General features: G+C 45.9%; 1 protein-coding gene across 4 annotated transcripts; it reads right to left on the bottom strand.

Moving 5' to 3' along the window:
- Positions 1-197: 197 nt before the first annotated feature.
- Nsun2 (NOP2/Sun RNA methyltransferase 2) lies at positions 198-24454 on the bottom strand. 4 transcript variants are annotated; one of them, XM_063265950.1, is made up of 20 exons: positions 24105-24454; positions 23749-23998; positions 23484-23641; positions 22850-22954; positions 19554-19659; positions 17630-17701; positions 16892-16976; positions 15622-15814; positions 13711-13785; positions 12237-12367; positions 9363-9436; positions 8750-8880; positions 8236-8332; positions 6309-6490; positions 5950-6042; positions 5281-5416; positions 4749-4829; positions 4375-4513; positions 3052-3091; positions 1958-2790 (listed from the first exon to the last, which is right to left on the bottom strand). In XM_063265950.1, the coding sequence occupies exons 2-20, from the start codon at positions 23917-23919 to the stop codon at positions 2511-2513; spliced, it is 2349 nt and encodes a 782-aa protein (XP_063122020.1). In that variant the 5' UTR covers positions 23920-23998; positions 24105-24454; the 3' UTR covers positions 1958-2510. The 4 variants fall into 4 exon arrangements, with proteins under 4 accessions (NP_001101873.1, XP_063122020.1, XP_063122019.1 ...); XM_063265949.1 differs by having other exon boundaries at positions 24162-24179; NM_001108403.1 differs by lacking the exon at positions 24105-24454 and having other exon boundaries at positions 198-2790; positions 23749-23921.
- Between the last annotated feature and the right edge of the window lie 6 nt (positions 24455-24460).

A 24460-nucleotide genomic window follows, 5' to 3' on the forward strand; every position in this document is an offset into this window, starting at 1 on the left:
TTAAAATGTGTGAAATGACTGTGCAAGCACACTTTAACACCCCTGCTGGTCTGTGGCATGGTTAGAGGAAAGCAGCATCTCACCCAGACCTTAGTCATCATGGCCATTCACTCCTGAATTCAGAGGAAACAAGATCCCCCGCCCCTCAGCCTTTGTTATTATTTAACTTGCATGCATGTGTGTGTATATCTGATAGAAATCAGACAACCCTTACTGAAATTGACAAGAAAACATACTACACTATAAGCACTTTAACTATCCTAGGACCCAAGGTTAATGCACACAGCCTGAATGGTTCCACGTCTATGTGGCCCCAGGACTGCCACCTGACCTGCACGTCCAGTAGGATTTGACCAAGAATCAGACAGTTTCATCTGCTTAGATGGTCTCTACAAGACGGCATCCAAAGCTGGACATAGTAACTCATGGCCATCCACTCCTAAATTCAGAGGAAACAAGGGGAAAACAGTACTTGGGAGGCTGAAGCAGGAGGTTCTCAGGTTCATAACTTATTTAACAAAATGACGTCTCAGAAACTATGCTGACTGTTGAAGTCTGAGGAAAAAGAACAAAGTCTTGAAGGGACTTCCCTATAATACACAAACACGGGATGGGCACAATGGCAGGTAGCTGTCTGCCAACAAGCAAAGCTGCCACAAGGTGACAGACAACCAACAGTGCCACGGCCCTAGCTGCACTGCCTACCTGCTCTAGTAAGAAGGAAGAGCCCGAGAACACTCTACAAAGTAACGAACCCACATCCTGTAAGAGAAGGACTCACAAGATGGAGGCATCCAGGGCAGCACTGGCTGAGGTTGTCACCAGGCTACTCGGCAGTGAGGTACTTCCAATGGCTACAGCTTAGAGGTCTTCTCACTAAGTGGTCTTCTCAAGGTCAGGCTCACCTATGTTAGGAGAGACCCACTACTGCTAAAATGTCTCCCTCCCCTGGACAGGGAAGTAAGCAAAGTGTGCCCCTCCTCCTTAGAGCCCAACACCATGCTTTCTCTAAACCCCACACTTCTACCAGAATTCATTCTGGGGAACCGGTGAATTACAGGGCTTACTTGTAGGACAGGTGAGGGCTACTTACAGGGACTTGGGTTTCCTTCCCCTGCAAGACAGTCTTTTGTAGCCCAAGTCTTCAACCAGAAGATGGCTTCCCCATAGCCACATAGATGGGATTCCCACCCTGGTCTTCTTTATCCTCTGGCCCTCCCCAAGGCAGAGTTACATACTTGTGGTATGGCGCAGCTGGACATTCAGGTGAGGATCCTATGTCTCTCCTCAGGGGATAAACAGTCAACAGATCCAACTGGATTGAACTTTTATGAGCAAGGCACAGCTATCCCAGAGATAGCTGGTGTTTGGCTCAGAGCATATATAGGAAGGCCTGGAGAACATGCATGTAATTAATGCTCAACAGTGCAGGCAAAACATATTACATACACAGGGAAGAAAGAGCACCTGCAAGAACTCTGCCCGGAAAATCTGGGTGAGGGGGAACACAGCAGCTGACAGGAAAATGTTTCAAGAGGACACGAATACAGAGACGTCACTGGATACGTCTGCCCTACATTTGTGTTCAATGATAACCAAACTCTGAGCATGAGGCTGATGGGGGACACTGCTGAGGAGGATAAACGTGGCCGGCCAGGCTAGCACTCCTGGAAGCCAGGCAGGGGACACAAGTGCAGGTCCACCCAGCTCTACTTCTTCACCCTTAAATGCTGAGACATCAATGGCTCAGTGGGCATGAGCTTGGGTCTGTGCTACAGCCAGTCTAGGATCCAGCACAGCCCAGGTCCATCTGCCTCACCTCACTGTAGCAGGAAGCTGCTCAGGACACAGTGGCTGACAACACTGCAGCAGCCCAGCTTCAATTCCTATATGAGACACAAGAGGGCTTGGTTCTCTCTCTCCCATTAGCCAACTAAAAGCAAATCCAAGTCATATGTCAAGACACATTATAATAGCTCTTTATTTCATGACCCAGCAATCTCCACCCCACTTAAAGCACTTCCAGGATAAGCACAAACGGTCCCCAAAACTGCTGTCATGATTCACCAGGCTTACCCTCACCCTTTATCACAAAGGCACAGAAGTCACCTGAGACCTCAGTGTCAGCGTGACTGCACAGCACACTGATGTGCAGCCCAAAAAATATTAAAAGCATAGAGTTGCTTCCCAAGACTTGTAGATTTTTGCTATAATTTTAGACTAGGCCAATATTGGCCCGACAAGGGATCCGAACTTCTGCAAAGGCTGTGTCATATTAGCCTTTAAAGCAGAAACATGTATCCACTCTGCAAAAGCGACTTCTGCAAAGGCTGTGTCATATTAGCCTTTAAAGCAGGAACATGAATCCATTCTGCAAAAGCGACTTCCAAATGCTAGAAAATATAGCTCTCCCTAGACTAGCCACCCACTCATCTCCAGGTCCCAGCTAAGGACATTCTAGGTTTGATCTCCAACAAAAGGATGGTACCAATTCAGTGTGTGGGACATCTTCACCGGGATGGCTCAGCTGCACCTGGGTCACATCCAGGAACAGAGTCTGGGTTACAGGGGTCTTGTGCTGTCTGCTTGGCATCCTCTTCTTCAGGCTGTTCTGGGCTGGCAACACTCTCATTGGTAAGAATGACACCCTCTTTTTTCTTTTCTCCCAATACCTCTAGACCCATCATCCTGAGATAATGCAGCCGCTCATTTTTGGGCACAAAAGTTCTAATAGAGGCCTTTCCCCGCCACCCACATAGCACAATGGGGCACCGGAGGGTGTCTGGATTCCTGCCAAAAAAGAAGGTCCTGTGTAAGAATTAAGCATGCTGTTCACTACACCATCTTGTGATAGTGACACACAACCTCTCAAGGACGTGCTGTGCCCACTGCCCCGTTCCTGCCACGTGTGCAGTCGAAGTTGTGCTCCCACCGCCCTCAGTGCTGCTGGGAACTCCCCAGAATTCCTGTAGGCCAGGCCCCCCGCCCTAGCCTTACACCAGAAGCCGCTATGCCCAGCCGCTTATCCAACAGCTAGGCACTTGTACTTACGCAGAATCTGGTTCGTACTTCAGCACAACACTTCCCTTTGCTGGAAGAAAGAGAAACAGACACATGTGACAAGGTTTCACCTGACCACAACTACTGAGCAGATGTGTGTGCTATTTCCAAGAAGGGTCAGTGAGCTCTTGTCTCAGGGATACAGGCGGAAGAAAATCCACTCAATCAACAGACTGAAGCAGGGTGTGTGTGGAGGGGGGAATACATATGCAAGTGTATAGTATTTAGCACACTCTGGGGAAGAAACATGAAGTTGAAATTTAACTAAAATCCCAACTTCTAGACACAGCACAAAATACCATGAAAATTACCAAGTCCTATGCTCTATCACCTCAATACACATAAGGGCCAGCAGACAGCTCAGCTGGTCAAAATGCTTTCTATCTAAGCCTGAAGACTGGAGGAAGAAGTCATATCCAGAACTCAGTGGGCAGAAGTAATCCCCGTGGGCTGTCCTCTGACCTCTGTATGTACACTTCAGGCACAGGTATGTCCCATACCCAATCAAAGGTACAAAGTGAAGTAAATCTTCCCAGAAGATTTAAGAGACAGAGATGGAAAGCTCCTGTCCCTTCCTTCCCTGCTGAATGTCCTGCATTCTGCAGGCCTGTGACTCACACCAAGGCAAGAAGAGGGTGTAGAAGGCCAAGGTAGTGTGGTGCCCAGACTGAGCTACACCAACAGACGTGAGAAAGGTGCAAACGAAAGAAAAGCACAACAAAACACACTTGGTGAAGATGTCGCCATGGTGACCTAATGCCGGAGTCTGGGAGCTGTAAGAGGACAGTGCAACTGAGACTGCTGGTCTCGTGGGTCTATATAGAGAACCTGGACTCAAGTCCTACCAGGATTGTACGGGAGTCAAGTGGTGCCAGGCCCAAGTGCTTTATAATGAGTACAAGTAGGGGTTCCATGAGAGACAAGGCAAAGAATCCTCAAAAGGGCTCAGGTCTTTCCTAGAAACGGCACAGCACATCACTAAACCCACTACAATCTCTGTAAGGCTGTCTCTCTGTGACTGTCCTGTCAGCAGTTGTTATCCTGCATGCCATCTGGGTGGGAATGGTTCTGATCTTGCTAAGTGCTGGAACTATAGGCACGTGCAGTTCATCACTCTCCCGAGATCAAACTCTGTGCCAACGAGCAGATCCCCTGCCAGGCAGGACTGCTTTCCTCTCAGTTATCCTCAATCCACGACTGGTCAAATCTGAGAGTGTGGAGCATACAGAGGACTGACTGAGGAATGTGCAGCCTCGTTTGTAGTCCCCATGGAAGTGACACAAGCTACTTAGCGTCTTGGATCCCTTTACTCACTGAGGTCCTTAACTTGACTGTAGGCCTCACTGCTCAGTTTTCTAAAGAATGGGTTCTCCTGGGTCAACAGTGTCTTCACATCTTCCATTGATACAGTAATGATTCTTGAATTGATAAATGGATACAATGTATATATTCCCTGTAAGAGAGTCAAGAAAGAGCATGGTTATCCATGATTCCTTACTGAGGGGCTTTCTTGTATGGTTCATGACTCAACTGAAGTCCCTCCCTTGGGTCAAGGCCCCAAAGAAACCTAGGCCCTGGAGAATCCCAAGGACCTCTGAGATATGGAACTCGAGTGGCATACCAGAAGGCCCTCTCTGGCTGCTAATTATTAACCATGGCTAGTACTTTGAAACCCTTTTCTAAATTACCTCCTGTGCCAAACGGAACGCACAGTCAAACTCTTCACCACTGTTATTTCGACACCAGACTTTTATCCCAGTGTTAATGACCTGTAAGTTAAATGAGATTCAACAGGAATTAAGGATAATCATTCACTGCTACACCTTCCACTACAAGCAGTATGGCTGCCTGTGAGCAGCTTTAGAAAGGGATGGACAGAAAAATGGGCCCTTCCTGGAACTGGTTTTCAAGAATCAAATCATAGTTCCAATCACTTCTATGCCCACAGCTCATGGAAACAATTAAAAGCTGACCAGTTAAACACAAGAGTAAGTTGGACACATCTAAGTATGCATGCCTCATGTTACTGCTCCCACAGCCCAGAAGACCCAAGGAGCTGAAAGGCAGTTCCTGACAGCACTGTTAGGAGGCACAGACACTAGGCTGGCAAACCTAGAACTGTCCAGGGGGAGAACAGAGAGGAAACCCTGGGGCCTGCCCTCCCAGGTGAACAGCAGGGTGTGGTCCTGCTTGTGCTCAGCCACGCCCACGCCCCGACACCTTCATCTTCTCGCTGTTGTTGAGCAGTACATTCCTCAACTCCTTGGAGACCATATAAAGCTGCCGCTTCTTTCCTTCTGTGGTTCGGGTTAGCAAATTCATCCTCGGGAATGAAGGATCCAAGGCATAGAACTTCCTGTCAACAAAGTAGCACTGCTTACGACCCAGCAGGCCACCTGGCTTCACCTTGAAGCGCAGGTAGATGTGCCAGAGGACAGACAGCTAAAGGGCTGTTACAAGAGCTGCTCTTCTGCTATTTCAATGACCAGAAGCCCAGACTCCTAATCTGGGCCAAACCTTAAAGCTTTGACAATGGATGCTTTTCTGTGTTCTCCATGCAGGGCAATTCCACTCCCACTCAAACCTACTGGCTCCTCAAGTTCCTAAATAAGAGCAGACCAAGAGCCTTGGCCACTGCCTGCTATATTAGCTCTGAGTGAGCTAAAACTATACTGGGTCCCAGCTGACAGTGCTTCCTGTCACCTTTACCTCCAGGTAGTTCTTTTTTTCAGCTTCATGAAGAAGACTGCTGTCTCTCAACTCTACCCACTCTAACACATGATCGGGAGGAAGAGCTAAGTACCAAATATCCGTCGTATGTGATTGGTAATGCATTTGTTTTGCTGCAATGAACTTTCAAAAGCGGGATTCAAATGGCAAGATCCTTACTCAATAGGTGGAAATAAAGGATCATCCTCAGGAATGAACACGAACGGATCTTCTTTGAATCCAAACAACTTCATTTTCTTTGATGGAGGAGGGCTGAGGAGGGAATAGAAAGTGTAAGGTAGTGCGTGGGAGCGTTCCACACCAGCAGCACTCATCCTGCCCTGCCCAGCGCTTAACCGTCTGCAGTGCTGGAAGCGTCTGTGGGTGCTATGTCAATGGTAGAACATAGCACACAGTTGTGCAGTATCCCCATTTCTCTCAAAGTCACCATGGCTAAGGCTCTGAGACCCCATTTAGTTTAACAAGGAGGGCTATGAAGACAACAGACAGTCCTGCTCAGAGGCCATCCTCTTCCTCACCCACATACGCCATCTTTCTTCTCATTACTCTCTGTGTTCTCAGTCGTCTGAGCTGCTTCTGAGTCACCAGCTCCAGTGATCATCTGGCTTTCCAGCTCAGACTGGTCACTGGGATTTCCCTTTGTGGCAGCCACAGTGTTGGATGCTTTGGGGTCTCTGGCCTGTGCAGATTTACTCTGTACCTGTTGAAGAGAACAAATTCATTTTCACACAAAAGCAACACACTTCACATCACTGTAAGGAAATTAAGACTACTATGCTCCTGTCAACCACTTCAATGTTTTTACAGCACTGGAAGACAAATATTCTTTTTATTAAAACATTGCTTTTAAAATGTGCTCTTTAAATGGAATCTGCAGACAGTCATTGTTCAATTCAGAGCTGACTTTCCAACAGCTTCACAAAGAACAACCCAGACACCTAGAGAGCCGGCCTGCTCTTCCTCAGTAACCCTGTGTCCACTCTGGGGAAGGCCTGAGCTCACATGAGTGTGAGACTGTGCTAACCAAGGGTCCTGCAGGGTTCGGCTCAGGCACATAACTAAGGACACTTTAACGAGAGGGCTGTGGAAACTGTTCCAGGGTGTAATTAGGAGGAACACGCACCCAGGGCTTCAAGAAGTGGGGTGAAAAACAGGGCAATTATAATATACAATTAAGTGGCTTAGAGCAGAAGCAAGCCGTTCGTTTACATGCTGACGCTCTTACCCTGGGGTGTAGTCTGGCATTCTAGCACACTTGCCTGCAGCACAAAGCATTCTGTGGTTATCAACTGTCCTGCAAACTTCTGTCTCCTCCAAGTCATCTTGGATTAGGACTGAGGCTGCTCAGCTTTGAAAAAACAGAAAGGAACTGTTCTCTCCAAGGACCTCATCCTTCTCTGGAACCGGTGGCTCGGGGTAACTGTTGGTCAGTGTCTACTGACCTAGCTGAAGCTATCGTCCTAACTCTGGAGAGCCCCAACCCCTCGGGATTCAAAGCTTAGAGCTGTATGCTTTTCTGACAGTAGGATGGCGGTCCTATGGCTGTGTTCATTTCTGCTCTACCCAGCTCGGCCTCCAGCCTCAGTAGTTGTGTGCTCTGGGCGTGATGCATCTTTGTGTGTAATAGTGGCGTTCCCTGTGCTCTGTGCCTACAGCTGATGGCTCTGAGTACTGTGAGTATTCTACAGACTGACCCACACCTGAGGTGCCTTCCAGCTCCATGCTTTAACAGGGTTTTGGCCTCTCTTCCCTTTTACTGTTGATATTTTGTCTTGCTTTTTAAAGTACTTGTGTCATTTGCTGGGTTCCATGTTAGCATGCCTCTCTCACTTGGTCTCATACTCATCTGGCCTGGCCTGTGTAAAAGTGAATAGTGTGCCCTGCTGGAGACACCCTCCTATGAGGTAGTATTTTACTTGTCAGTCATGTAGAGGTGGACACCACTCATAATTAAAGCCACAGACATAGCTGTGCTGTGTCCTTTCAGAGGCAGCAGGCACTGTTGACAGTCTCTTGAGGCTATTGCTGTGACTTGGATTTGGTTCTTACAGCCGGTGGCATCGAGGTAGGGAAGTCTGCGCATCATAGCCTCCCATGATAGCTCACAGATGGGAGGAAAATGTCTTATTCTAGGGCAGAATGAACCTGATTGTACAGGGCAGTAAATGCTAGAGGACTCCAGGCTCAGGGTCCATAGTCCTGTCCACCATCAATCTCATGTCCTTTCAAGTGCTATTAGGTAGCTGGGAATAAGACACAGAGAGGACGTGCTTCCAAATACACCCTTTCTCACTGTCTCTCTGTGAGGAATCTGAGATTCAAGTGAATCCCCCCTGCTTTTAAGTTCCCAACTTTTCTAACACCCTAGGCCCTCACAACCTCCACTGTGCTCTGCATTTGAAATGAATGAACTCTTAACAGGTTTTGTCTTCTGGTAAAGCTTACCTTGGGCTGACGTTTGTTCCATGGCATTGGTGCTTTCTTGACCAATACTGCCACAAAGAACCCTCCAGTATTCTGATGATGGGGCAGTATTCGAAGGCTACAACAGTAGAAATGCACAAAGTCATGCAAACGATCCACTGTTCCTTTGGTTTTACAGAGTCTGCCCGGGTCTGATCTGGCTTTACTGCAGACACTTAGCCCTACTCACAGAGCCACATATCACTGAAAAATCCACAGAGGGGAAGGTAAGGGGCACACACAGAGATGGGGAGATGACAGTGATGATCAGGGCACACTACATGCATTTATGGAGCTGTCATAATGAAGCAACTGTGCTGTACAGTTACTACACATAAATGAGGAAACGACAAAGGCACGCAGTCTCCAAAGTGTTAGCTCTGCAATTGGAACCAATCCCAGTATTTGTAAACACTGGTGCTAGCAAGCAATGGACACCAACTTCGTGGACCTGACAGACTGCATCCCTACCCTACAGCCCACAGTGTGCACTTACCATCGCTCTAAATGCATTGCCTGTAGTTTGTCCAGGTCCTTTGGGGGGAACATGGTGGGCCGTATTTGCGTGTGCCTGCCCTGGGGAACCTCCTGCCAGTCTGCAAACCACTGCCCATCTCTAGTCATGACCTGTTGAAACAGACACGCAGCACTGCCACAGTCAAGAGCACACTGGTTCCCAGAGCAAGGCGACGGTCGCACATAAATAACCTTCACCCCAAAGTCCAGAAGAACATTATCACACCACTGACTAAGCTCCTTTTTGTTTTTAAAACAAATCTCAGAATGTTTTGTGGAGGGAGGTCAAGGGGGAACTATTTTGATTTATAAACCAAAGTTGATCTGCACATCACACACATTAAGGAAAAAAAAAAGGTCATATTTATGGGCATAAGAGCAAAGCCAGGTTCCATAAAAGGAACAAAAACAGAAAAAAACCACCACATGCAATTATAACATTTGTCATTAAACAGAATCTGCAAGTGGAATCTATACTGTACAACCATGTGACGGCCTGATTCACAATGCCAAAACGCAAATGTTTTCCAACGCTTGTGGCTCTCTCAAGGTGTCCCTGGTCCTCAGAAATAAAGTCTCCATCACAAGATTACCTTCCACTGTGAGACTCCAGGCATCCACTTTAGTCCTGGCAACTCAGCAGATACATCAGCAAGCTCCAGGGCACCTGGGAACACAGACAGACAGACAGACAACTCAGCAGATCTATCAGCAAGCTCCAGAGACCCTAAGATCGAACACACACACGCGCGTGCGCGCGCGCGCATCCCCACAAAGGCATACACTGTGCCCATTCAAAGAAATCCCAGTAAAGTGCATACATCAAAGTGGACACACTGCAACTCCACTCTTAAGAATGTTCTGAGAAGGCCAGGCCATAGACAAAAAACAGCTTAGAGTACGACAGGGAGTGAAAACCAGTGGGCATAAAGAACCTTCTTGAGGTACAAAAATGGCCTCAAACTGGATTGTGGTGACAGACTCAGCTGAGTGAGTTCACTAAAAGTCATTTAACTGCATTCTGGAAATGCAGATTAACAGTTAATAACAAAGCTGCAAGTGTAATTACAGTCGCTGCCTGTTTGCCCCACAGCGGGGGCTCAGACGCAGGCATACTCCACAGAGACACTGGTTGGGTCATCTGTGTGTCTCCATACCTTTCTGTCTAACAAACACCCCAGAAATTATGTTCAATCATAAAAGTTTTCTAAAACTGCCCACTGGGTACCATGGGGGCATCAGGGCAGCTGTGAACATGCTCTAGTTCTGTGTCTACAACAGTGACTTGGAAGCGGCACAGCGAGGCTTCAGTCAACATTTAACCAGCCACCAACACAGACTCAAGGAAAACAGAGCCCCTTGGAGAAGTGAAGAGAAACCGAGGAACTGTAAACAAGTCTAAAGGCTCCCAAGGGGACACTTGCTAGGAGAAATTTCCAAAGAAGCAGTCTGCTCTTAAGAATCTCCCTCCTTCAAAGAAAACACTCGTGTGGGCACCAGTTCTCTTCAGCACAGGCCACTGGCCACATCGAAGAGCAATGCTCACCCCCAGTCAGATAGGAACTCATCCACCCTGCAGATTCCTGCTGCAAGCCATCTTTCTTCCAGTCCTCAACTGAAGCGTGTCAGCTCTGAGCATCTGACAGTCCCTGGTTTCCCCACACCGAACTACTCTACGCTCTTCCTGTTGCTCCGTTTTTCTGTTTAAAGCTTGTGACTGGGACTAAATGCCAGGCCTGATGACAGAAGGAAGGCTCCTGTCACCATCAAGCCCGTGCTTCAGGTGAGATTAGGTGCATTTAGTACCTACTCTAGTCAACGAACTGCTCACCAAGAAACCAGTCATTTTTTATATCAATAAAAAGCACCACTAGAGTGTGAATCCCTCAAATCCCACAACTACCTTCAGAGGGTTCTGTTGAGAATCAGTCCCAGGAACTGTTCATGCCAGTTAAGGACTGTCACTGAGCTACATCCCCAACCTGGGCCGTTCGAACGTTAGCTAACATAGGCATAAATCTGATCAGGTTCAATTCTTATCACTTGACCCAAAGTGCCTGTGGGTATGACATCATCATTTCCTTCTCCATGTGCAAAATGATTGTTCCAAAATCCCATCTTTACTAAGGCTAAATAAAGTGTAAGAATTCAATCCAACATATCAAATGTTAATCCAAAGGACCCAGCTGAGGGCTGACTGCACAGGCCAGACCAGCAGAGCTGAGCACACCTCATACACGGGATGGCAGGGGTGGGTGCTGAGCCACAGGGAATGTGAGTGCACTTTCCACATTATGTTGAACTTCCTCCATGCTTGTGAAGATGGCACCCTGGTGGACTGTGATTATCAACACGTGGAAAAAGTCTACTAATTGCTTTGTAAAAACTCCAGCACAGGCTGGTGTAAAGCTGACACCTCAGCAAAAGGCTGAACGTAAAGCTCTTCTGAAACCATCATGGAAACGCAGCTTTGGAATAGTTAGAAGTAACTCAGTGTAACTCAGGGTCTAAGACTTTACGGCAGTGGGAATGGCCAAGCACACGACAAAGCTGGAACCTTATGTTCGGATGTACAATGACATCACTACAAAGAGCAGCCTGGTAAATCCTCAACACAGGAAGATACTAGAGCACTCAGCCATCCCCTTCCAGATCACATCCCAAAGCATGGAAAGCAGGCTGGGAGACTAACACCATGTTCACAGCCCCAAGTTCACAGTTCAAAGTAGAAATTCAAGGGCCCACCCACTGATGATCTGGTAAACGAGACAACTGGGTCCAGCTCAGCTTACACATGGAATAAAACCCTGACAGAACCTTGCACTGAGGCAAACAAGGCAACCAAGGGAGACAGCTATATTATGGCTCACCTACAAGAGGACCCTGGAGTCACAATTCCAGAGACAAGAGCCGGGTAGTGGTAGCAGAAGGGACACACGGCTTCAAGTTCAGTTTTGCAGGATGAGGAACTGAGGACAGTGGTAAAAGCTGCACAGCGGCAATCAGCCTGATACACTACACACTTGCAGACAAGATGTTCAGTGGGAATTATTCTACCCCATCAAACTCTTCTACATTAACCAATGTATAAGGGCCTAGCATAGTGACAATTATCTTGTCATTAGAGAAAAATGAACACAGCTTTGTCCTTAAGCTTTCAGGTTCCAAGCAATTCACAAAACATGTCAAACACGTCACAAGAGAGTATTTTTTAAGTACTATATCTCTCACTTTAAAAAGTTACAGGTGGGGTTGGGGATTTAGCTCAGTAGTAGAGCGCTTGTCTAGGAAGCGCAAGGCCCTGGGTTCAATCCCCAGCTCTGAAAAAAAGAATCAAAAAAAAAAAAAAAAAAAAAAGTTACAGGCAATGGGTTAAGCCTACATGCAAATGGTGAACACCCGCCCTGCCTTCTCCCCTGCGGCCTGCTCACTGTGCGCTTTTAGGGTCTGGCTGCACACATGCTCACCTTCACTCTTCTCCAGCAGAGCTGCTATGACGGCTTCATCTTCCACAGGGTTCAAGGAACAGGTGGAATACACCATTCTGCCACCCTCGGCCAGCTGCTCAGCACCTCGGGTTGCAATCCGAAGCTGTAGGCTAAGGGTAGATCTCAGGTTAACACAACAAACAGTCCCAGAACAGCCTACAGAGCACCTACTCACTCCGCCACAGACATGACTTTGATGACACTTTTACAATAAAAACAAGGCAAACACTTCTCCAGGTTGCAAGTGATTTTAACGTAATCTTAGATAAGCTTGTATGTACATTCTAACATCTATTTTTATATTTTTTCTGCTCTGTTACAAGTTTCCCAACAGTTTAACAACAAAAGTAGAGCATATTTGGAGAATTTCTCTACTAAAATCTCCAAATTTATTGAAATATGTAGTTTTTCTATGAAAAATATAAATCCTTTTCTCCATTTTACAAAACCAGTAAGATTTAATAAACAAAGTACTTTTAAATTATTTGTAGTCAGTCTATACTAATATACTAGACCACCCATTACACACTGGAGAACATGTGCTTTTCATGTTAAAAGAGATAAAAATACCAAGCTCTATAGAAAGAGCCATTTAGAATCCGTGCCGGGAGGGAGGGAGGGAGGGAGGGAGGGTCTGGAAAGGTAACTCGGCAGTTAAGGGCATGTATTGAGGACCTGGGTTTGGCTCCCACCATCCATATGGTGGCTCATGAACATCCCTAACTCCAGTCTTCTGACCTCCACAGGCACTAGGCAGACATGTTCAGATGAAACATAAACAGGAAGAGTGCCACACTCTTGCAATACTGCAATGCCCTAAGCATGGACAGATGCTACCATGAGAACCACAAGGTGAAATGGGCACAGAAGGCAAATATGCATCCACCAAGACAGCATAAAAAGTAGCTGTTACCATACCTTATTTATTTGTTTGTTTGTTTATTTACTTGGTTTGGTTTGTCAAGACAGAATTTCTGTGTAACAGCTCTGGCTGTCTTAGAACTCACTTTGTAGACTAGGCTGGCCTTAAACTCAAAGAGGTCTGCCTACCTCCTCTGCCTAAGTGCTGGGACTGAAGGGATGTGCCACCATGGCAGCTAGCAGCTACTACTATTACTTAAATAAGACATTAAAGAAACTGTTCTCAACCTTCCTAATGTTACAACCCTCTAATATAGTTCCTTGTGTTTGGTGAGCCCAGCCATAAAATTGTTTTGTTATTACTTAATAAGTCTAATTTTGTTACAATTATGAATCAAAGTGTAAACATCTGATATGTGTCCTAACAGTGTCACAACCCACAGGTTGAGAACTAGTGCTTTAAAGTAACTTCTATTGGCCATTCATTCTCATGAGGCAACTATTAACTGTGACTCCCAGTGCGATCGGGATGGTTTGCCAGGGAGCAATGCGTCTTTCAGTCTGCCTGTCTCAGGCTAAGCAATTCACTTACCCATGGAGCTGCAAGCTGTTTAAGGTAGTCCATTTCTTCCAGACATCAATGTTTTTTCTCATTGTGCCATCGCCACTGGAAAGAAGATATGTAACAAGTGAACCGTGCCCAGGTCATACCAAGCTGAACCACAAAGCAGGCATGATAAATACTGACTAAGGCAACTCCATCCTCACAAACTTTCCACTTTAGCTTTCAGGAAACTGTATTTTACATTCAAATCTAAAAGCAAGCAACAGGAACAGAAAACCTCAGTTGACTCTCAAGAGATTGCTTCCATGGACAAGTGACAGCTACATGTGACCAGATCCACAATGCTCTGCTGCAAAGAAGTGCTAGGTGTCTTCGCAATGTGAGGATGAGAGCCAATTCTAAACAAACATATCTGCTCTGTAGCTACCTTACATGCCCAGTCTGAAGATGACGAAGTGGCACTTTGAATAGGCAGTGTTTTGGTTGTGACTTGTCACCAGTTAGGGTGTGGAATTGTTCACTTAGATCTGCCAAGGACTCAAAATACTTTTGACTTTAGGAGAACTTTACATTTCAAATTAGGGATACTCAGCCTATATCAGCAAAATTAATCAGTATACCTAGGAATTAGGCCCTTGCATAAATGCTTCTTAGAAATCTGGTTACTAAAAGACATTTAAAAATCAGTATTATACTAGCAAAGGTTTTGCCACAGCGATCAATTCACTCAGGCTAACTTAATCCTTCTACACCTTTTTTCTATGCAGTTAAATATTCCTCACTTTTTCCTGTGATTTGATAAAAATTATCCGATATACACTTTACAGGATAGACTTGTGTTGTCCTATTTCATCAACCCAGCCCACCCTCCGGGGTCTGTTCCTGCTCTGGCTTATAATTCCTCAGCTTCATGTCCATAAGCTTCAGGAGTAGTTCCACAAGACAGCATACACTTTAAAATGACCCTGGCTGGACGACAGGCCTCATGGTAGAAAACCTACCATAATTTCAGGAGTTTCTTCAGCCTACAATCAAGAGCTTGAAAAGACCATATGGGAAGAAAACATAGGACCCTCGAGGTTAATCAGAATATTTTAATATTTTAATTAAGGAAATAAGAGAGCATTCATGACTCATGTATTTAATGTTCATACAGAACATTAAAAGTTTTACTTACCACACTGAAAGTTAGTTAAGGTAATCCCTGCTTTTACATTTCATGCTATTCTGAAGTATAAAATCTCCATGTATTTTAACTCAAGCACACTCAGTGCTACCAGCTACAAGTCAAACTAGTGCTACTACAAGCAGTAAATGTTTAAGAAATGGCATCCTTGAGTTGCCCTAAGCACTTTGATAGGTTCTCTCCAGCAGATTCAGAGCTCTAATTTCCACCAATCCATTCTGTTCAGGTATTAATGCTTGGGTTTCACCTACCTCTCAACTGATGTCTATAACAGGACAGGGTCTTTCCTTCTAAGACAGCAATTCAGTCACTTCACAGACACAAAGTCTAATTCTCTCACATTTATGCCATTAAAATTGAAGCATCAGTACACAGTTAAAATGAGTTTTACAAGGGTTTCAACTCTGAAATTTCTTTCACTGAACTAAGTAACAAACTTGAATAGAAAACTGACCTTTTTTATATACATGCTCCAAGAAGAGAAGACTTAAGATACGCGTGTGTAAAATTTACATTCCTCAAGGATGTTCCATCTCTTCTGGAGCTGTCATGACTGTTCTATACCCAGCACCATGCTAAACTGTTTCACAACTACCTCAAGTCTGTCCTTTTATTCCAGCTCACATCCTCCTCCATTCCACGGCTGCAGTAACCGTGTGCATCACTGTGTTCATGTGCTTCCTCACTTCATCTAATCTGCATGTGCTTGGATTTCCTGATTTTGGGCATTCTGGCCTTTTAATAATAAATACCTGCAAGGGACATCACACAAAATCCGATCATAGAAGAGAATCTCTTTCCTTCCATCCACATCTACTGTGAGTCTAGGAATGCTGGATGCGTCATGGTTCACCACCATGATGCAGGGACTGCTCAACCGTTTGGCCTGATGGACGAGCAGATAGCAGCGCTTGTTGTCCACGTCATTTGCGATTACAAATCCCTCTAGGAACATAAAATTGTAGTCAGGAGAGATGCAGCAGGAACAGACTCATCCCCTGAAACACACAACCAGAACCTCTGGGTCGGCAGGTGAGGAGGAAAGCTCCGTGAAACGTAAGACCTCAGAACAAGACTTTATAGACAAGGGAAAAGGCGCCGACTGCCGACGTGTGCATTTTAAAGGCACTAAACACTCAAAACCTCAAGGCTCATCTGTTAGCTGCTGTTTACTTTGTGCCAATGGCTTTCCTACGAATATCACTAGTTATAAGGAAGGCATAAACAGAAAGGCACATGAAACCTGGCAGAGTTAAGACCCTGCCTATGTGCCAGGGGATCTGCTCTAGAATAAAAATCTGGCCTGGGGTGGGGTCTTGTCAACCCAAGCCCATCATCTCCTTCTGGGACATGATACCCAAGCTCAGGCGTGTGCTCCGGCTCATTTCCGGCTTCTCCCATACTCCATCACAGAAAACATAATATGCTTAACAACATTTACAACCAGAACTATGCTTCACAAAAGCGAGGGACAAAAGACAGCAGGAATACAGAGAAGAAACTGGTCCTGTCCAAACTGGGACTTGGGCAGCTGCTGAAAGCCAGCAAACAGGACAGACCAAGACCAAAGCGACCTGACCAACACTAGAAATCCTGCTCCCCACTCCCAGGACTGCAGAAATGGCTGCTGCCTTATGAGCGTCCGGCAGCCTCCCCACACCACTGCCCATCACATCCCACTTCACATATGGCGTCTAATGCTACCACATCCCTCTCTTGAAGGTGGGGGATCTGAATGGAAGAGGCTAACAGCAATAACCAAGAACATCATGCAACTGCTTCTCACCTACTCAAGTTCAAACGGGGGTGTTCCTACTCAAGTTCAAAAAGAAGTCTGTCTGTACTATGTGCAGGCCCGTTTCCTATTACAGACAGACAGAGGAATCTATCAGTCTGACTGTGCTGGTTTGAGGACTCATCAAAGTTCATAGTGACAGGAGCAGTCACTGCCCAGGAAGCAGGAAAGGAAAGGACCTTTCATCGACCACAACCCAAAATAGCCCCCTGCCCCACAGTGATTACCTGGAAAGGGCACACTCATGTCTGCATGCAACATTTCAATTAACTGTGTGGTCTTGGATCCAGGGGCTGCACACATGTCTAAGATCTATAAAGACAAGCAAGCAAACAAACATGTCACTTATGAAAAGCTGTAACACTCTGCATTAGATCTCAAACCATTTTGTGAGTCATTCTAATACACTGACTTGCATTCCAACAAACTAAACTTCTCCTCGATGAAGAATGTTCCCTACTCATAAAACCAAGGAGTCATGAAACAACAGAGGCACAGGGCTGAGGACAGAGTGCTGCTGGGAACTGTGGAGTTAGAAGTGAACAGGAGTGGCCCAGCGTGACAGTGTCAGCACCACAGTGTGGGTCCACTGCATTTCTTCTTCCTTTTCCTCATCGGGAAAATGCAGTGATAGAATGTGTACTCAGAGAACCATGTGGTCACGGGCAAGCCATCAGGTTACTGATAATCATACAACAGTGCTTAGCTCTAAAGAGTGCCATGGAACCAATGTGATTTAGACAAAAGACTTACTCAAGGTTATCTATCTATATAGTTAATTTGTTATGTTAAGAAAACTTGAAGAGTAGAGAAAGTTATATGTGACTATGTGTATTGTAAGACACAAGACAAAACTACAAAAACAAAACCCTAAGGAGACACACTCATACTACTAAAGGTTTCAGCAGAGTGGACACACACTGCCAGTACCTACCTACCCTCCCATCTTCTATCTGGTACACTACCTTATGATGGGGCTCAACGTTGAGCAGCAGTGGGGGAATCATGCTGACAGCCTCCTGGCGGCTGATGTTTCCCTTGAGGAGAAAAAAAAACAACCCAGCATTTCAAATCAGGACTGTTTCAAGTGTAATATGAAAAGCCCATGTAATCTTACAAGGAGTAGGCAAATCTCTACTACCACAAAATAATTCAGTGAGAGACTTTTATATCAATCAATAGTTGCTTGCTATTTAAAGACTAAAACAACCATCAAGTTAGGGTGTCAGGTATAACAATGGAGGTTAAGACCACAGTCTCATTCCTCTAAGCACCAGGGTTGGGTGAGTATCCTCAAGGGTGGTCAGCTATCAGAGCAGCAGGCAGCCAAGAGCCAAACAAAACAGCACAGGAAAGCGCATTGAGTGATAATCCTTCTTCCCACGTCACCTCTATCAGGAACCCTCCATATCCACTTTCTAGAGCCAAGCAACTCCTTGCAAAAACCAGACATCAGTTACTGATCCTATCTTCATCTTTTGAGCAACTAATCAACGCCCTCCTGTTGTTTTCCCAAGAGCCAGGGCCTGAGAACTGGCAGATAAAACCCATTCAAACCCAACAGGGAGAGGCAGGGCAGTACTGCCTCAGTTATTACCCTACCAAAACCAGGAACACGTGGGCCACGTAAGCTACCCGCTTCTCAGCACGAGGAACACTTGCCAAGCATTTGACGCATGACAAGTCAGGCATATGACCATCAGAACTGACATCTAGACTTGACATTTTTACCTGTCTTGAGTTTCTGATCAGCAGTCATTCTATGGCACCTACTTAAACTTTGATTCACTCACCTAGGCACACTGACTTAAGCTTCTAGTTTATCAATGTGACTTGCTTCCAAAACTCTGCAGAAGTTACGAAGCCAGCCCTGCTTAGCTGCACAGTTCTCACTACCTAGTTCCCAGGAAGACCTCGAAACCTTCCTTCCAACCAGCCACCTTCCCTCACAACTTGGATCTCCATTACCACCCAGCTGCCTATGTCACTGGTCAACACCCAGCCTGAGCTCTACTCAAAGCACAAATTGGATGCTCCCTAATGGTTTGCTAACCTTTTACTCAACCACCAACCCAGATAAGGAACTGGGCAGAGCACAGTACAGACAAGGATGTGGCAGCTTTCAATTCTTACTATCCAAGGAGGGAAAGTCAAGCAAAGTTATGCCCTTTATCTATTTGGACAGAAAGCCACAGTGGTAAAACAGCTAGTAATTGAACTGAGCCAGATCCAACTTTCGAATTGGTAATGGCATCAGTAAACAGGGAAGCACAGTACTTCTAAAGCTTGGTGAACAAGAAGAGGAGGGGAAACCCCCAAGTAAAATATGAAATCAAAGACTCCAAAAGAAAGAAAAGGAAAGCTACAGAGGGTACACTTATCCAGCTCCACGTGAAAGGATGGGTGCTGCCCTGGGACACCTCTAGGCTAGAGTCCAGTGACTAAAGTTGCTCAAACCAACCCAGAAGGTCTGCACCTGTGAGAATTACAGCTGCACTTGGCTACATGCATTTGGTTGCACTGGTAACGATTCAATATAGGAAAAATTCAATAGGCAAGATACAATAAAGTGTGATATTAACAGTGCCATTATAAGTAAACTAGACAACTTCTATAGGCCAAGTAATCTTGTACTTTGTATGTGTGACAGTCAAGGGAACACATCTAAGAAGAAAAAGAAACAGACCACACAGAAGCACTGTGAGTGACAGCCTGGCCCTACACTCAAATTCTACAGCATGTGAATCCACCAAGAAGAGACAGTAAGACAAACTGACAACAGAGACAGGTGAACTTAGTCAGTTACAGAATACTAAAACTAGTGTCTCCTGACCAGGGCCACAGTGCCAGTGTTATCAGCAGCACTCAGTCTCCGCAGAACCCACTTACAGACTCCGTCTCGCTGACCAGGAACTGATGAAACTTTGCCAACAATGGGGACTTTCTCAAGATTTTCCGACTTAAATTTGTGTGCCAGGCAAGTTCTTCAGGGTACCTAAATAAGACAAAAGATATTCACTATTTTCATACAATAAGACATGAGTAGCAGGCATTTACATGTTTGACAAATTTGTGATTATGATTGTTAATCTATTTTCCATTTCTGTACAAAGCAATTCTATGAGGCAACAACAAAAGAGCTTACGTACAAAACCCAACCCTACATCCCCTCCCATTCTTGGAAGCCACAAATGCACTCAGGTTTAACGGAGTCTGTTATCAGCTATGCAGTAAAGAAGGAAGCCTCCTGCCATCTGTGTCACTCTGAGGACATTCCTTCTTTATGAAGTCAGTGATCGGGACAGGTGTTATCTACACCTGGCCTGTACGTATTCACTTACATGCAAAGGCAGGAATGAGGGACTTGGTATGACTCACAGCATCCTGCTTACCAAGGCTACTCAACCCAACATCAAACTAAGCAGGTCAGACAGTGATCAATCTCTGTCAGTGCTGATTGTTACACCTGAGACAGGACAATGAACTCCTAGAACAATGCAGGTCAAAAAGGTTCTATGTATCTCTGCAGCCATGGTAACAAATGGGAAATGAAATCAGGCTGATTGGAAAACAGACCCAAGTAACAAATTTGAAACCTGGGAGCGACACAGAGAAACAGCTCTGAGTATCTTAAGACGTGCTCAACCATTGTGCATTAAGATACTTCTGATAATTTCTGTCTAAATTATGAAAATGAAATTTTCTATGGATGTTACACACAGCATCTTTCCACTCATTCTGAACCTATCTTTGACTTATCAGGCAATTAAAAACAACTGAAGTATGCATTCTGTTTCATAAGAGGCAGCACATGGATGCCACCAGTATGAAGTCCAGTGTGGTTATTTGGGAAATCTTCTGTACACTGATTAGTGTCAGACATTTAGTACTCATTTAAATAAATGTGTTGTGCTTAACTATGCTAAGGATACTGAAAATCAAATAGCCAGGGAAAATTGGCAAGCCATATTCCATGATAAAAAAAAAAAACCCACAAAAGATTACCTAAAAACAAAAGACAACATCAATATATAAATAGCCAAAATGCAGACATGGTAGCATAGGCCTTGGTTCCCAACAGAAGAGGGAACAATCTCTCTGACTTCGAAGCTAGCCTGGTCTACATAGAAACTCCCAGACTAGCCAGAGTTACATGAGACCCTACCTCAAAATCAAAAAGCAATAAAATTCAAAACCTATAGTTATCAGAAAAGGCTTACTAAATTCACCCTTATATATTTTCTTTTGTGAAAATTCTATCTCAAAATCTGAAATATGAAATATTTTATATGTAAGCTCACTCAGGATATAGAACATCTTAGCTACTACTGAGCATTTCATGTACTGAACGAGGAATTCTACACTCTTGGCGCCAGGGATGACAAGTAATAAAAGGGTTGTCACAGGAGCAGTAGATGACTGACTCTGAGCCTACAGGCAGGCTGTGCTGGGAAACACTGGTATATAAGCCATAGCAACCTGTGGTGAGACTCTAACAAGTAGAGCTTGTCTTCCAGAGATGAAGGGAGGACATCTACTCTGAAACCATGACGTGGAAAAGTGGGGACTGTTAACAGAAGTTCAAGAATCCACTCAGATGAGGTAACCCAGTCACAAAAAAACACACATGGTATGTATTCACTGGTAAGTGGGTATTAGGAAAAGGCTCGGAATACCCACAATACAATTCACAGACCATATGAAGCTCAAGAAGGAAGACCTAAGTGTGGATCAGTCCTTCTTAGAAGGGGAACAAAATACTCACAGGAAGTAGAAGGTGGGAGGGACTTGGGAGGAAGAGAGAAGGGGAGGGAGAAAAAGGGGATGGAGAGCAGGTATGGGAAGAGACAGGGTAGATGTACAGAGGGTCAGGTAATTGAACAGAAGTGTGTAGCAGTGGGGGATGGGGAACTGGGGATAGCCACCTAAAAGCCCCAGATGCCAGGAAAGCAAGAGGCTTCCAGGGCCCAATGGGGATGACATTAGCTGAAATACCCAACAAAGAGAGAGAATTTGTTGAGACCATATCCAGAGGTTTGGCATGGTCCCTGGTTGGGGGATGGGGCCACCCACTCATGTCCAAAATTTTAACCTAGAATTGCTCCTGTCTAAAGGAAACACAAGGACAAAATATGGAGTAGAGACTTAAGGAAAGATGACCCAGAGAGTGCCCCACCTAGGGATCCATCCCACATACAGACAACAAACCCAGACACTATTGTAGATGGCAAGAACTGTTTGCTGATAGGAGCCTGATATGAATGTCTCCAGAGAGGCTTCGCTAGTGCCTTACCAATACAGATGGAGATGCTTGCAGTCAACCATTGGACTGAGCACAGGGACCCCAATTAGAGTAGGAGTTAAGGGAAGGATTGTAGGAGCTGAAGGGGTTTGGAACCCCATAGGAAAAACAATAATACCAACCAACCACAACCCCCAGACCTCCCAGGGACTAAACCATCATCCAAAGAGTACACATAGAGGGACCCATGACTCCAGCTGCATGTAGCAGAGGATGGCCTTATCTGGCATCAGTGGGAGGGGAGGCCCTTGGTCCTGTGAAGGCTTGATGACCCAGTATAGGTAGGGGAATGCCAGGGTGGTGAGGTGGGAGTGGGTGGGTGAGCACCTTCATAGAAGTAGGGGGCTGAGGGGTGAGATAAGGGTTTCCAAAGGGGAAACCGGGAAAGGGGATAATATTCGAAGTGTAAATAAATAAAATATCCAAAAAGAAAGAAAAAAGTGATAGAGAAAACAGAAGAAAAATAAAGCTACCCAGCAACATCAAAGAGGAGGAGGCTGGGCCCAAAACCAATTAACCACACTCATTAACTCAATTAACTGCAAGTCATTTATGAACATGTATACACCAATCTCATGTTGATAAAAGCACTACAAAGAAGAACATTTAGAGGTTTTAACAGAGGAAAATGATGCTGGTACATGGATTTAGTCCACCCAAGCAGAGCAGTTAGATCGGAGCTTGAGGCTAACCTTGTCTACAGAACAAGTTCCAGGACATCCAGAGCTGCACATAGAAATCCTGTCTTGGAAAACATACAAACAAATGCTTGAAAAGTACATCCGAGCTTTTTATGCCAACAGTGACTGAAGAATTAAGAAATCGCATTCAAGGGGGCTGGGTACCTAAGAATACACAACACAAGGAAGCATTCTGTACCCACCAGCTTAGTGGCTGAGGAACTTCAACTTTCTGTCCATCTACCTCCAGGTCCTCCAATTCCTTAAAATACTTGTTCTTCAAGCAATGGAGAATCTCTTTTGCATGGCTATGAAAAAATAAGCAAATTTCACAGTAATCGAAAGAGGAGAGTTGTAAGATTTAATAACTTTAAGATTGCAAGCGTTTTAAATGTAAAGCCAGTTCTGATAAGACATCCCATAATCGCCCTGGGGTGTGCAGACTTCATTTTTAGCACTGCGATCCTGTTAACATCTAAGAAAGCAGCACAATGATTTTCTATTTCCCTCCAGTTTACTGTTGTGTTGGACCACAGATTGCACACACCTTACAAATAAGGTAAATGGAATACTGCATTTCAGCCCAGCTTCATTTCTTATTTGCAACAGGTCTTGGGGATGGTGTATACTGACAGTCAGGGAGAGGCAAAGTTTCGTGCTGCTCAGATGAACCGATCAGTTCACCCATCCCCCACCCCACCCAGGTCTTTCCCAGGTTGCCTTTTCTATTCTTGTTCTAATCTCCCACATGCAAGTGCCAAAGCAACCCTGGCTGCTCTATAGCTCCCTCTCCAAAGCCCCCAAGTCCACATCTTAGAAAAGACACACCAAACTTACCTTTTGTAACCAGTGATTCTCAATGTGGCTGGGAGGGGCTCTCGAAGTGAGCCCATGAATTGGTCCCATTCTCCCTCCGGCACGATCTTGAGTTCCTGATAGTAGTGCTCAAAGAGCTTGTTCTCCTTTATGATCTCGGGATATCCACCTTCCCAGCCCTGACAGGAAAGCGACAGGTGAGCAAGCTCCAACACCCGCTAACCCAGCCCACGAGCAAGCTCCCAACGCGCGAGCCCACGGGGCACCCCTCTCTCCTGGCACCTACCTCCTGGCCGCGCTTTCTGCTGCCGTCGCTGCCGTCTTCCTCGCCCTCAGGCTGCGGCGGCTGCTGGAACCGCCGGCCCCGCGCCCGCCGCCCCATGGCCCACGCGGCAGCACACGCGGAGCGCACACAGCTACCCACCGCACAGCACACACGCCGTACTTCCGGCTGCATCCCCAGGACCCCGCTGCTGGGTCCTAGCCGGGGCAGTCAAGAAATATGCCTGAAAGATACAACATGCTCTCGCCGAAAGCTTGAGCGAGAAAAGAGTGGTATTCATACCGAGAACGTATTTCCTCAAAACAACCCCAAACGCCACTAAGCGTGAATCTCTCCGTCTTACACGTAGACTCAGGCACCTGTATGGACGACCTGATCATGGTGCGTGCGCAGAGAGTCATGGAGTGTTGACCGACCTGTCGCTCTCCGGAGGCGGTACAGACCGTGGAGGGGCGTGTTTGCAGAGCTGGGCAGAGCGAGATTCGGTTTCGAGCAAAGAGGCGGGGTCTTTGCTGGGTAGGCGGGGCTTTGTGGGTGCTGCGAGGCTCTGGGACTCTGCTGTGGTGCTGAGGGGGCGGAGCTCCGGTTGCACTCCTCCCGGGCCCAAGAAGCTCTGGGCCAATGTGTAATTCTCAAAGATCGGGAGGGGGCGGGGCTCTCTGTGTGGGCGGGGCTCAACTAAGGCGCCATTCCCCCCAAGGGGCGGGGCTCCTGT

The sequence above is a fragment of the Rattus norvegicus genome, chromosome 1 (genome assembly GCF_036323735.1).
Source record: "Rattus norvegicus strain BN/NHsdMcwi chromosome 1, GRCr8, whole genome shotgun sequence".
In the NCBI taxonomy this organism is placed as follows: Eukaryota; Metazoa; Chordata; class Mammalia; order Rodentia; family Muridae; genus Rattus; species Rattus norvegicus.